This window comes from Metarhizium acridum (assembly GCF_019434415.1).
Source record: "Metarhizium acridum strain ARSEF 324 chromosome Unknown scaffold_272, whole genome shotgun sequence".
Lineage (NCBI taxonomy): Eukaryota > Fungi > Ascomycota > Sordariomycetes > Hypocreales > Clavicipitaceae > Metarhizium > Metarhizium acridum.
Genome location: NW_027094024.1, coordinates 376,784 through 390,463, shown reverse-complemented (window position 1 = coordinate 390,463; position 13,680 = coordinate 376,784). Strand labels below are relative to the sequence as shown.

The 13,680-nt window shown below is 53.0% G+C and overlaps 5 protein-coding genes across 5 annotated transcripts; 1 reads left to right on the top strand and 4 right to left on the bottom strand.

Annotated features, from left to right (window-relative positions):
- Positions 1 to 707: 707 nt before the first annotated feature.
- On the bottom strand, positions 708 to 2,262 carry COX10 (Protoheme IX farnesyltransferase, mitochondrial; the record flags this gene model as incomplete). The annotated part of the gene is made up of 2 exons (XM_066120187.1): positions 708 to 951; positions 1,004 to 2,262. 2 exons carry the CDS (start codon positions 2,260 to 2,262, stop codon positions 708 to 710), a joined length of 1,503 nt encoding a protein of 500 aa, XP_065974822.1.
- Positions 2,263 to 2,552: 290 nt separating this feature from the next.
- J3458_012902 (uncharacterized protein) lies at positions 2,553 to 3,459 on the top strand. The gene is made up of 4 exons (XM_066120186.1): positions 2,553 to 2,798; positions 2,858 to 2,901; positions 2,967 to 3,113; positions 3,165 to 3,459. The coding sequence occupies exons 1-4, from the start codon at positions 2,732 to 2,734 to the stop codon at positions 3,219 to 3,221; spliced, it is 315 nt and encodes a 104-aa protein (XP_065974821.1). The 5' UTR covers positions 2,553 to 2,731; the 3' UTR covers positions 3,222 to 3,459.
- A 284-nt stretch (positions 3,460 to 3,743) lies between these two features.
- MSH6_1 (DNA mismatch repair protein msh6) lies at positions 3,744 to 8,352 on the bottom strand. The gene is made up of 4 exons (XM_007810504.2): positions 7,775 to 8,352; positions 7,526 to 7,682; positions 5,069 to 7,467; positions 3,744 to 5,003 (listed from the first exon to the last, which is right to left on the bottom strand). The coding sequence occupies exons 1-4, from the start codon at positions 8,204 to 8,206 to the stop codon at positions 4,329 to 4,331; spliced, it is 3,663 nt and encodes a 1,220-aa protein (XP_007808695.2). The 5' UTR covers positions 8,207 to 8,352; the 3' UTR covers positions 3,744 to 4,328.
- A 246-nt stretch (positions 8,353 to 8,598) lies between these two features.
- J3458_012900 (uncharacterized protein) lies at positions 8,599 to 10,452 on the bottom strand. Its single transcript, XM_066120185.1, has one exon. The coding sequence runs from the start codon at positions 10,156 to 10,158 to the stop codon at positions 8,863 to 8,865; it is 1,296 nt and encodes a 431-aa protein (XP_065974820.1). The 5' UTR covers positions 10,159 to 10,452; the 3' UTR covers positions 8,599 to 8,862.
- Positions 10,453 to 11,525: 1,073 nt separating this feature from the next.
- J3458_012899 (uncharacterized protein) lies at positions 11,526 to 13,536 on the bottom strand. Its single transcript, XM_007810506.2, has one exon. It carries the CDS (start codon positions 12,663 to 12,665, stop codon positions 11,754 to 11,756), a length of 912 nt encoding a protein of 303 aa, XP_007808697.1. The 5' UTR covers positions 12,666 to 13,536; the 3' UTR covers positions 11,526 to 11,753.
- Between the last annotated feature and the right edge of the window lie 144 nt (positions 13,537 to 13,680).

Genomic DNA, 13,680 nt, shown 5'->3' with positions numbered 1-13,680 from the left:
CGCGACACCTTCAAAAGCCTCACGCCTCAAGGGCCTATCAAATGACCCGGACTTGCGCCATTGAATGGTCTGCAAGCCAGAACGTCTCAACCCCAGTCACTGACAAATGCCAAAGAAGGCACGGTGATAGTGGAGGTCTTTTTCGAACTTTCAACTGACCCTCGATATCTAGAAAAGCCTTCGATTGCGGCAGCTGGATACTGGAGGGCAAAGGAAAAACCAAGGCCGCGGAATCTCTACAGCTAGTGACGAATTTTGCCGAATTGACGGAATCCCCTTGATCGCATGTGCCATCTGGCTTCTGTTTCCTCTGAAAGGACTGTAGGAGCCCATGGAAGATCCCGGGGGACCAGTGGCAGAGGGTCTCTTGAATTTGAAGCTGCGGCCGCAAGACTCGTAGCTATCAATGCCTGCTAGATTCAAGTTTCCAGCAAATCCGTAGAAGCTATCAAATTCGAAGCTTGGCGCTTAGAAGAAGGTGCGCATCGCGTATCAAGCCACTTGATGCATTCATGCTGTCTACTAGTACAAATGCCCGCCGTCGGCAAAAGCACACCCCGGGCATGCCAAAACTACAGCTACACGAATCCTTTTTAACCCTTACGCCATGCATCCACTCTAACGTCCCGAATATAATACAAAGGATAGATGAGGAGATGTTGTGTTTCATGGATGGGACACACTCCTGGAAAGTCGAGGGGCGATTTTTACGTCCTGGTGCTGCCCGCCTTCTCGGCAACATTGGCTGCCGTCATGCTAGCCATCTCTTCCAGCTCCTCTTCCTCCCACTCGCCGTCTTCGTCGCCAAAGACGCTCTTCCAGGCGCGGCTCCACATGCCCTTTTTGTGGAGGAGCGCCAGGATCATGACGCCGGGCAGGTGCCATACGCTTGCCCAGAAGAGGCCGCGCGCGCTGCCCATTGTGGCCCTCGAAGCGCCAGAACTGTACGGCCTGGTGGATGAGCCAGGCGTTGACGGGCAGACTGGTTGCTGCAAAGGACCACTCGGTCACGCCGGCGGCGCAGAGGCCCAGACACAGCGGGACGAAGACGATGCTGTAGCGGAGTGCGACGCGGGAGTTGCGCGCGGGGTTGGTCCACGCGAGCATGCGGAGGCCGGCGGCCTTGTACTCGTCGCGGATGGGCCAGCTGAGGGCCATGAAGTGGGGGAACTGCCAGGCGAAGAGGAGGCCGGCGAGCAGCCAGCCGCCGATGGAGGAACCGTCGCTGGCAAAGAGGAGTTCACGCCATGAGCCGTCGTTGGTGGCTGCTTCGCCCGCGGCCGCCGCCCATCCCATCAGGGGCGGGATGCCTCCTACAACTGCGCCGACCCAGGTGTTGAACGCGGTGACGGCCTTTAAGGGCGTGTATATGCCCGCGTACAGGACGATGTTTGAGAGGCCCAAGAAGGAAACGGTGGGGTTGACGCCAAAATACAGGGCGGCAACACCGGTGGCACCGGCGAGGATGGCAAACAGCGCGGCAGTGCGCGGCGACACTAGTTTTCGAACAAGCGGCCTGTTTCTTGTCCGCGACATTTTGGCATCGGTGGACGGCTCGTAGAGCATGTTGAGGGCGTTTGCGCTGGCTGAACAGAGAGCCGTGCCGGTGGTAAGGAACAGCAGCGTCAATGGGCTCAAGCTCGGCGTTTCCGTCATGGTGGGCATGAGCATCTCGGGCACAGGGTACAGCGCATACGGGGCCATGGCTGTGAGCACCACGAGGACAGTGAGCCGCGGTTTCGAGAGCGACAAGAAGGTCGAGAGGGTTCGGCTGAGAGAGTGCGCTGGTTGCGCCGCGGCAACATTTGTGAGGATGGTGGATGCATTTGCAGGCAGAGTGCCGTCTACTGAGGACCCAGCAGCGCTTGCGGCCTCGCCCGCCTGTTTTCGGGCTCGTCTTCGACGATGCGGAGGTAGGCGTGAGCTCAATTGGGGTAAATCTTGGATGTTGGCCGTAAAGGTGCCGGTGGTTTGGGTTCTGGCGTGGCGCGCCGAGGTGCATGTAGACGCTGAGGTTTGTCGGAACCGGTGACTTGAGATGATTGAGTCGAGACAACTGGATCGATCGACCGCTCGATTCGACAGGAAGAAGCTTGCGGTGGCTAGAGGAGCCGCTGAAGGGATGGTACCGCTCCGAGGAGCTCGTAGGCTACCCGATGAGGAAAGCCATCGTGAGGGTTGGTGATTGCCCAGGGTAAGGATGCTGCGAACCTCGCGTGTGCGATTGAGGATTCGTGGTGGCCGCATAGTCGCCTGCTTCATGTGAGCATGGCGATCTCTCACGAGGCTTAAACCACTTGACCTCGTCGCTGCGAGGGAATCCGTGGATGCTGCCTTTTTTTGTAAAGCGACAAGACGTTGGATATTTTCCGCATGGTTGACAGGCTTCATTGATGGGCCGTTGCGCCACGTGTGGAGTCATGTGATGGCCAGATCGTGAGTCCATGGCATGACTGTCACTTTCTGGGCAAGCCCGTGAACCGGGTGAATAATGTTTAAAATGTTTGAATTTCACCCAGTAGTCCTTGTTCCATAGATTCAAGGATGATCAAACGGTACCAAATGTTGCTCTCTACGTAGTCTATACTACCACCCCCTCATCGGTCCAGAGCCCCGACTCCAACCACAACCCCAAGACAAGACAACAGTTCTGAGCATGAGACTCTAGCGACTATCCTGTAGAATTATAGCCTTGAGCTCAGCTATTCATCTTCAGCCTTGCCCCCCCTCAATGTCTTCCCTACTAGATTCCCTGCGGGGGGCCAGCCAAGTCGACGGTGATACCATGGACGCAGAAGGTATTCCCGCCCATATCATTCAACACGGGAGCTCTACTCAAGCCCCTAACTGAATAAAGCGACTGAGAAGCTCGGTCCATTCGCCGACTGCACTTCCAACCAGGTATATCCAAGCACGGCATCACAATAATCAGCCCGACTCACTGACCCAACTTCACCCGCGGGCAGGCAATTGCCTATTTCGAGCTGAGCAAAGTAAACTCCGATACCAGTGCGCTGTTTCACAAGGACCTCATCAACGCAGCTATAGCGGATTCTCGGTTGAGCAGTCTTCAAGGCTCAGCTACTTTTGAGGAATTTGTAGTCGAGATCGTGGTAGGTCGAGTCTCGCCATCCAACGGCCGAAGCCTGTGTTGACCCCTACAGATGGTTAAACTGCAGCTCCGGCTCATACGACATGTAGCAGGATTCATTCACGTATAGACAAACCCTAAAGCAGCCTAGTCCACTACTTGCACCGTTGAAAACGCAAAACGTACGCATCTTTCCAGGCCAGCGTAGTACCATGACACACTCACCCACCACACGACCAGGCATCGACGGTATTTTCAAAATCCTCGGCCATGCAGATCCGGAAAGAGTATGCGTAAAAATCCCTTCCACGTGGCAAGGCCTCCGGGCATGCCGCGTCCTCGAGGCGGAAGGAATCGCAACGCCTGCCACGACCATGTTTTGCATGTAACAGGCTGCTCTCGCCGCCGCCGCGGGCTACATCTACATCGCGCCATACGTCAATGAGCTCAGGGTCCATTTTGAGCAAGGGCACGTCGCGTCTGCGTTCCGTCCCTCGGTAACATGGTGCACCGCCCCCGTCTAACAACGTCCTAGATGTGTCGACGGTAGCAAGGGCTTTGAGTGTTGCCGGCAAGCGCAGGCGTATTGCACACAACACTCGTGCCGTACGCGGTTCCTGGCCGCGTCTTTGACGTCGGTTGACGAAGTAATGCAACTCGCTGGGATACAACACATCACCATTACGCCCAAGCTACTGAGTGAGCTTCTCGAGACATGTCTCTTCGTGGTCGTGGAGTGGACAGCTTGGTGCGTACTTTGCTCCACGTCCTTTGGATGATTGGTGGGAGAAGACTACAGACTGCCAGACTATTCTTGGGCATGAAAGTTTGTGGAGATTTGCATTCACCAGGAGCGGGTTTGGAGCAAGCCAAGGAAGGACGATGATACAGGCCATCAACTACTTTTCTGACTTTCAGGACAAGATCGAGGACCTGCTTCCGGCCGCTGCAAAACTAGCTACTAAAGTTACACCCAAAACGACAATTTCACACAGCCTTCGCGTGGCCAGCATTACATCATGTATGGACAGGCCATTTGATGGTCTTGACTCTTTATATTATAGGTGCCCGGGTCTATATATATATGGAGACTCTAGGGGGAAGCGCAAGATCCTTCGATCCGTACCAGTTTTAGAAAAAGACCAGATTTATTTAAAACACACGTAAAACCTTGCCAAACTCCAAGCCCGGGAAATTCCCCATGTCCCAATCATGACCCGTGTGAATGCGACTCCATTCACAGACATTCGACAGCTTTCAGAAGCACATCAACGCCTTTATCGCCGATATCCCCTTTTCCCCCCAAGAGACTACCAATATCGCTCAGAATTCCCAGCGGAATGTAGCAGCCGGTCTTTGCCTTCTCCAGGCTCTCCTTTAAACGGCTGGTGTGCTCCCAATCCCTGGCAGCAACCTCTGCTCTCTCAATGACCCGATCGGAAATGCCACACATGGCCGCGCAGTGCATACCAAAACTTCCCTCAGCAACCCCATCCTCGAGCTTATACAAAAATGTTACCTTTCGTTCTGCATCGTCTACATGAATTTGCATTCGCCTTGCTCTAATTTCGGGGTGATTCTCAAACTCGGTAGCCAAGGAATGATAGTGAGTGGCGAAGAAGCCCACGCATCCAATGTGAGTTGCGACATGATGCAGCACGGCCTGGGCAACGGCAACACCATCGTAAGAACTTGTTCCTCTACCAAGTTCATCAAGAATCACAAGTGAGCGTGGAGTAGCTTCTGATAGAATCTTCTTGGTTTCCGAAAGCTCTACGAAAAAGGTAGACTGTGCGGCGAAAATGTTGTCGTTGGCTCCCAGACGGGACATGATACGATCGACAGGAGTAAGGCGAGCAGACACCGCTGGAACATAGCATCCAATCTGCGCCATGATCACAGCCACGCAGGACTACAGGACAATTGTCAGCCATATAATATAGTTTAGAACCATTCACATGCACAAAAGAAACTTACCATTCGCAGTACGGTCGACTTTCCGGCCGCATTAGCACCAGTCAACAGGTTGATTTTGGCTTGGTCGCCACCCAGTTTAACATCGTTAGGGATAAAATCATCAACAGCGTTGATCATGCATGGATGCCGCAGCTCTTCGAAATCAACAAAGCTGCGCTCCTCATCGACGAATTGGGGTCTGCACGATGGCTGCCCCAGAGCATTCGAGGCCTTGGCCAAACTGACCAGACAATCCAATTGCGCCACAATCTTAATCGCAAGCAGCCAGGTATTGTAGTCAACGTCAAACTTTTGGAACAACCGCGACGCGATTTCTCGGACAAGTTGGGAATGGAGCTCTTCAGCCTCTTGAAGCTCCCTGACAAGCTGGGTGAGCTGTGGGAAGTACCATCGTTTGACGTCCTTTGTCGCGGACATTTGTCGCCAGCTAGAGGGAACTTTTACACTCTTGGGGGTTTCGATTTGATAGATCTCCTTGCCGACATCGGTAAACTTTAGCGTCCTGCACTTCAGTTCTCCCTTCTTCTCGCTCAGCAAATCATTCAGCTGGTCCTTGATCTCTTCCATTTGGTTCAAACTGTCGTCAAAGTCTGGTTCAATACCGCGTGCGGGGATTAATATCTTGTCTTCTCTGGCCTTTCGACGATCAAACGCTGTCTTCCAGTACGTCAAAGGCTCTTCGAGATTGGGCATGGATGAAATGAGTCGGTCAACGAGGCCGTTTCCTCCTTTGAATGCTTGGAGAAGGCCCATAGTGAATTCTATTTGCTCGAACCCTTCTAGCACTCGTACGAAGTCTTCCGGTTTGCAAGCCCCAGCGTGAATTCGGGAGATGAGTCGCTCCAAATCTGGCATCTTAACGAGCTGGGATGCAAACTGTTCGCGAACCGTGGGATCGGCATTCAACATGTCCACTGCATCCAACCGCTCATTGATCCGTTGAATGTCGCATAAAGGATGAGCTACCCATTGGCGGAATAGTCGTTTTCCAAAGGGAGTTACGCACTTGTTAAGTAGGCTGAATAAAGTTCCCTCAGAACTACCATTCGACGTATTTGAAAACAGCTCTAGGTTCACCAGAGTCTGTCCGTCCAGAACCAGGGTTCCATTCTTTTGAATCGGGCTATACTTCTCAAAGTTTCCTTGAGAAAGAAGTGGTCGCTCCAACTGTAGGAACTTTAGGTATGACACCAACGCTCCCACGGCAGACATGACCAAGTCATCGTCCTTGTACTGCTGCAGAACTTCTGGCCAAACATCATCTTCACCCTCTTGAGTGGTGAAGTAGTTGCCACACTTCAGTTCTCGCCTGGAAGTATCTGCGTCCCAGAATTCGGACCCAGGCTTCAAGTGTGTCCAAATCGTGGTTGGGCTGGTATTGTTTTTGAGAATCCGCAACGCTCTAGTAGAGAGATGGGACTTCTCAATCAAAAGTTCACGGGGGGCGATCTGCGCAACAAAGGTCTCAAACTTTGTGAGGTCAACATCGTCAGTAAACCCTGATAGCTGGAAACGCCCTGTGGCAGTGTCTGCAAAGGCAATGCCAAATGCAGGCAAGTCATCGACCACTGACTCCTTGATTGCAACACAATACGCAGCCATGTCGTCTTGGAGCATGCTGCCATCAACGAGGGTACCGGCAGTGAGTACGCATGACAGTTCGCGGGAAATGACTTTGTCAGCCTTCTTTCCGCTTCTATCTTGGCGCTCACGCATCTCCTTCCCAAGGTTAGTCTCCATTTGATCGACTCTCGCAACCTTGTACTGCTTTGCAATAAATTGGTTGACCCAATGATCCAAAGAGCTTTCCGGAACCCCGACCATTCTCATATTGACTCTGTCAGTCATCTTGAAGTCGAATTCCTGGTGTCCAATAGTAGCGTCGTTCTCATATAGCTCGTAGAATTTGCCCTTTTTGAAGAAGACAATTGTATCCCACAGGTTCTGTTTAATCTCCCAGTACTGCTTTTCAAAGGGCGAAAACTTGTTCCAGGCCATGGGCGGAATGTAGATGGTTCTGGGATCATACTCTGGATCGCTAGGAGCACGCTTCTCCTTGTCCCGAATGTTTGCTAGCCATGGGTAGCGATCCTCGGGCTCTTTTGTGTGCGCTTTCTCCTTGCGTTTGGGGTCTTTGGCGGCAGCACGCTCAGCAGGCGTTACGACAGGTCGCTTCTCAGTAGACTCGGGATCATAATTCCATTGTGAAGTGGTCGAAGTTGTAGGAATGTCAGTCATTAGCTCGTCATCTACATCATGGATCGGAGATTCTTGTCTGGTGTCTGCGGGTGGTGAGACGTTGGATCGTTTTCGTGCTGTCGCAGCTTTTGCAGGGCGCTTTCGCTTCTTGGTCCGCGGGAGGTCGTTGGAGTCATCAGAGGCGATGAAATCTCCCATGTCTGCACGATATCCATCAGCATCAAACACGGATTGCTGGCCATGGCCTATCCAACATACCATCCTCCTCCTCTTGGGACGCTACACCGTCTTCGTCAAACTCATCTTCGTCTTTAACAGTCCGACGAGCTCGACCACGCCGAGTTTGGGACCTGCTTGAATAATTGAAGGGCTCTTCATCATCGGACGATTCGGCATAACTGACAATCTTCTTCGTCTGTGCCAGGATGGGGTGTTAACGGACAAGTCAAGCTGTCTCAAGGGAGGCTGTTGACAGCCTCGTCTCCGCGAAAAACACGAAATGCTCACCTTTCGGGTTGGAGTGCCGCTTTGCACTGCTTTCGGAGTCACATCGTTTGTAGACCTCGTGCGTGGAGTCATGGTTGTTGGTGACAGCAGGTTGCGACTGGTAGTCTTTGTGGCGGAAACAGAACCAGCATTCTCCTGCGAACTGGGCGGCTCGATGGCGTCGCTGCTAGGGACGGGCGTAGAGAGCTTCGTCGATGGCTTCGGCTTGGGCAGAGAGTTGGCTTTGGTGGTCTCTTGCAGACATGAAGAATGTTGAGGATCGGGGGAGACCTTTTCACGAGCGGCAGGCGAGGATCTGGCGACGGGTGACGACTTCTGGAAGAAGCTCATGATGGAGCGCTGCTTTGCTGATGCAGAGGCAGAGCTAGTTGGCTTGGGTGCCGGCTTCGCGGGTGTGCGAGCCGTGCTCGAGCTAGCCTTATCGCCAGCCATGGTGATTCCGACTCCCGAGTCACGTCAAACGCTGAGCATCTACACACAGGATTGCGAGTGTGAGTCGAGGTGCACGGGAGACGATGCGGATCATCAATTGGATACGCTTGGCAATTATAAGGAGTTTAGATAAATGCAAGAACAAACCAAGCACAAATAGATATTGATAGTTCCTGAGAAATGGCAATTAAAGTCATTGGGATGAGAATGAGAGAACAGGATGATAGGAGGAGGCAACTTTCAATCCTGGTGGGATATCAGGGACCAATTTCGAAGTAGCGCGTCGCGTAGGGCGCGTCCCGTGTAAAGTGGGTAGGAGCCGGGGTCGTGCCTGCCCGCCCGTATCCTCCGCACCCGCGCCGCGTACAGCGCTACCCTGTCGATGTAGAAGCCCTGGACAAAAATTCTGGTGATTTGCCATCATTGCAGTGGTGGCGGTTAAAAGCGTCGCAGGTTTAGCCATGCCGTGTCAATTTCAACATCATCACTGTCTAGCTACCTCAAGCCCTCGGCTTTGATCCTTGTTCACCCAAATTGTCAGCGTCAGGACGCTCGGGTCAGCAACTCACTCACGAAGCACATGTACATAACCCCAGCAACCCAAATAAAACTGCTAATTAACATGCTACTCTCTACAGGTCTACGCCTCCAACTCGTCATCTACGGACCTTGCCGAGAATCCAACTCACCCAATTCCCGACGCACAAGAGACACGCGAACCACCAATGTCGAACCCCAGTGCTATGTCCCGCCCTCAGATTTTTCCGTGACTCAGTCCATATCCTCCTCGCACGGGGCTCACTGATTTGATCATACGCCTCCACCGCCCTGGCCAGCGATTCGTGAGACTGGCACAGCTGTTCCGCCAAATCGCATGCATCAGAAAGGGCTAAATTTGCGCCGAAGCCGGCAAAGGGACTCAGAGCGTGGTTGCTGTCGCCGATGAAAACCACGGGCATGTCGAAAACATCGTCGTGCCGAAAGGGCTGCTTGTCTCGGCCGTTGATACATAGGACCGACTCGGGGTCGGTTTGCCTCGTCATTGTAGGGAAGGGCTCGTGGAAGATGTGACCCAGCGCGGCGGCCTGGTCGACTACCGCACGACGCTCCTCTTTGCCTTGTTCGCGCGTGAGCTCCTTGATTGGTTCCGTCTCTAGGTTGCCGACCGCCCAGATGACTGTATTCCTATCTACCGGCGATATGAAGCATGTCACGCCTGTGCTGCCCATGACGAAGCCCCAGTCCTTGTCTACCGGGCTGGGAACACCCTCTGGGAATGTAGCCAGTCCTCCTCGTAGAACGGCGCCGATGTACCCCAAGCCGTCATGTGGACGGAGCACTTTTCGTATTTTGCTGTTTGCCCCATCCGCGGCGATCAATACATCACATTCGGTATGGGCTTCTTCAGCCTCTTCTCCTTCCCTGATTTCCCTCAAGTATACTTTGAGTCTGCCACTGGGAGCCTTTTCAACATTTACGCATTGCGTGCCCCAATGGATGCTGCTGTTTTCAAAGGACGCCCACTCGTCTGTTAGAATACGCCTGAGTTCCTTCCGGACGATGCGAATACTGGGTGTAGGCAGTCCTGCAATCGGCGGCCGCTGTGAACGAAAACGCTCCCCCCAGTCTGGGCTCCAGATAGTGAACGACCCAGAGCCGTCTATCCCAGAAACTGCACTTGAGAAAACAGTGTCAACGATGCCGAGCTTCTTGAGGGCGACAAGCCCGCCGGCCTCGCTGTATCCTGATATCGAAAAGGTGTAGTTTTGCCCTTGTCTCCACGCGTCCGAGTCGGGGCTGTCGCCATCATATATGATGATGGTGGGTGGATTTTGGCTGTGCTTCCATTGTTTTCGGAGGGCTATTGCAAAGGCAAGGCCGGCGATGCCAGCACCAGCTACGACGATGGTCTTGCCAGCCAGGAAATGCCGACCTTGGTCAGAGGTGGCCATGGCAATTTCCTCTGCTGGCAACTTGGATTATCCCCGGGGTGTGTAGGCCTTGAGCTCGAGGGATTTAAGTCGGAATAGCTACCTGGGGTGCAGAGGAATGTGCACGGACAAAGGTTGTCTTTTATGCAATGACGGAATGCCCACGTCTTCGCAAAGGGTCGAGAGTCACCCAAAGAGGCGTGTCGTCAAGTCAGCAGATACCGCCGCATGAAGTTACACAACCGAGGTGTTGGGTTACACCAGTGAATTCATTGGACGCCAGACACATCCCCTCACAGCAGACAAGGCTCCAGCAATGTATGATGTGCCAAGGATGAGTGTCAATATGCAAATTTCGGTGAATAAATAATACATGTGTGACTACTGAAACTCTACTTGAAAAGAAGTATTGATGATTCACTACCGGGTTATACGGGGGGCCTCCACAGCCTCGTAGAGGGGAATATGTTGTCGGAGCCTCAAGGGGAAATGAATTTGGCAAAAATTTCTGCACAGTTTGCTCTGTGTGTCCGGTTCATCCCCTTCTAACAGGATTCCCTACTGTCCTTTCCCGTCCTTGTGAGCATCCCAATACTTGGGACCAACGTCAAAACACGCAGTCTTTTTTTCTTACCTATACTTACCTAAAGCCCACGAGTAAGTAACCCACACGGGTACCCGTGGACCTTTTACACCCTAATAAAAACCCTTAAGGAGTGAGACTGCGAGCGGATTAGAGTGTTTAATGCGCGGCCTCGGCAAAATTCGCAATCCTTCCACAAAGCGATTTTGCAATAACAGGTCGGACAACGCTTGGCCATCAACCTCGTGGGAACTCGGCAATCGACACAGCATAAATCCCGACGCCGCAGCTCCAACTGCACCCTGTCGATCACCTGGGGTTGCTGATGCGCGTCGACTGGGCAATTTTGCTTCGCTATACTGATTTCGCAAGCCCATAACAAGTGCCGTTATCGGTAGTCGGCGGAAAGATGAATGGTCAAGCTCAAACTCTGGTCAAGAGCTTGCACAAGAGGCTGACAGACAACGTTAGAGCTGTAAGCCAAAGTCGACCATGCCGTCCTTATCCACTTGAGCTACTTCCTCAAGAGACTGGTTCTCATAGATGATTTTGCACTTGGTACATCCTTTAAGCCCCTACCGTTAAGGTTTCAAGAATATCCATGTCAAAGGCCCATATTGGTGTGCTCGTTGAGGAGATTGATCAGGGCTCGGCCAGCCACCTGCCGGTATCTACACCCATGGCCATAACAGCGTCGTTTGGCTTCACGGATCACGCGCGCATCTTATATCCATGCAAATACGAGTGTATTTTTCTGCATTCAAGTCCGGCCGGACTACAAGGACGAATCAGCAACCTTCTAGAGCGTGTACATAAATAGGCATGTCGTATATTTTGTCTAATATGCCGGTAAGATCATATACTCCACGTTCCTTATATACAGTATTATGCAGGCAAAAAATATACACCCCCGACACTCGCTTACATCGTATAGGAAGGCCTAGTTGAATCGATATGGGCAGGATGCAGTATGCTCGTTTCCACCACCGATTGAAGGACGCCTTTATCCTTGCACGCAATCAAACACTTGTTCCTATATAGGCGTGCCGGGAGACCCGTCGTCCAAGTTATAGTCAAACGCAAAGTCTCCAAACTGGTCCTTCATCCTGCCCGCACACGACTCCAGGTTCCATGCGAAAGCGGCATCCGAGATGGCAATATCCGCAGCGCCAAAGTCGTAGGCGACCAGTTTATCTCGCAATTCGACGCGTGGGAAGCCGTTGTATGAGATGAGCGCCGACCTCCACCAGACGTGCTTGTGGTTCTCTGGCGGTTCGTCGCCGGCACCCATTGAGAAGCGAAAGTAGTGCGTCCCGATGGCGCCGTCCTTGTTGTAGACGGCCTTCATGTGGTTGCCCTCCTTGGGAATGTCCTTCCAGAGGCGCGCGTCGTATTTGCCGTGGGCGGAGGCGCACCCGAACTGCGGCACGCCGTCCCTCGTCCACACCTGCAGATGCTCCCAGTCGTACTGGTGGCCGATACAGATGCGGTCGCCAACGTCCTTCTCGAAGAAGTAGTCGTATAGGTACGCGCACCAGCCGTTGTTGCAGCGCTGGCGGGAGTAGACGTTGCTGTGGTCCAGGTCGTATTCGTCCCGGCAGCCTTCCGTGTTGGTTTCATGGCGAGACCGGCCTTGGTCGATATGCCCGTCGGGGCCGATTGCAGGCACGTTGTAGCAGCTGTCCGTGTCGAAGTCGAGAGCGGGCTGGAACTTGAGGTCTTCTGCGGTTGCTCGTTGGGGCAGAGGAGGCGGAGGGTTCTCGTCGAATCCCCCGTCGTCGCAGAGACCCTGGATTACAGCTTCCCTGGACTCCGGGGGAACGACCAGATCTGGATGACCTTGGACGGTGAGTGTGTCATTCAAGGCCAAGCTTTTGGTTGGGAATTGTCTTGTTGCAAGGGCTAGAGCGCCGGGAATGACAAACAGAGACCTTAGGCTGTGCATTATAAACCTCTCAACTGAACCAATAATGTATAACTGGCCAAGTAATATTACACAAGAAGTACCAAGACAGGTTGAATTGGAAGCAAGTCAAGGGCAGCAGCTTGTCAAATATAAAGTGACACAATTGGGAAAGGAGACGGGTACAATTCCTCAAATTCACGACGACTTCAGTCTTCCGAAGGAAATTATGTCTCGCGACTCCCATAGCAGCGCGTGCATGACCCCCGTGACAACCAGATACAACTTCAGTATAAACAGTGTCTCAGGAGGGTAACAATGGCTGGTATCGGCCCACGGCCTCGTTGTAATCGAGGTGAGCAGCGTGCAAGCACGCCTTTATACACCAATTTCCCCCCCATGATGCGTAAGCATGCAACCTCGTGGCGACTTAAATGCGGCGAGTTAAGATAGCGTCGGTCCGTGACCAGGGTTCAGAGATCTGCTGGAGAACAAAAGTGACGAGCCGAGCTTCCTGGCTGGTCTGCGGTGCAGACAAAGTCCCATAATCCGCCCGATATCAGCGGCATCTGCACGGGCCGAAATCCTAGTAAAGCGCGTAGTTCATGATAAGGGTGGTTTCGGTGCAATCCCACCGGGGTCAGTTCGGCTTCATTGTGGTGATCTGCAGGGCCGGCAAACCAGTCCTTTGTTTGCAACGGCATTTGTTGCGAAGTGGAAGGTGAAGCGTCTGGTGTCTTTGGCCTAATTCCAATAGCCCTGCAACTCTGGGTTGACCGGAACCAATGAGAAGGCCATTTCGTCAAGTGTGTTCAGCTGACTCGAAGCGTTGCAATCCAGAGGAGGGCCAGTCGCATATCGAGCTTATGCCGAGTCCGTGTCCAATGCTTGTCCAACCCCTGGCGAGTAGCTCACCACTACCATGGAAGAGCGAATTGAACGTCATGAGTGCGGCTGCGAACTCGTGATCGGTGGGCGTATGAACGAATAAACTGGCCAAAATGGAGTCGACTAGGAGAGATGGGCAAATATTAGTTCAAGCCAAAGGTGCCGGCTG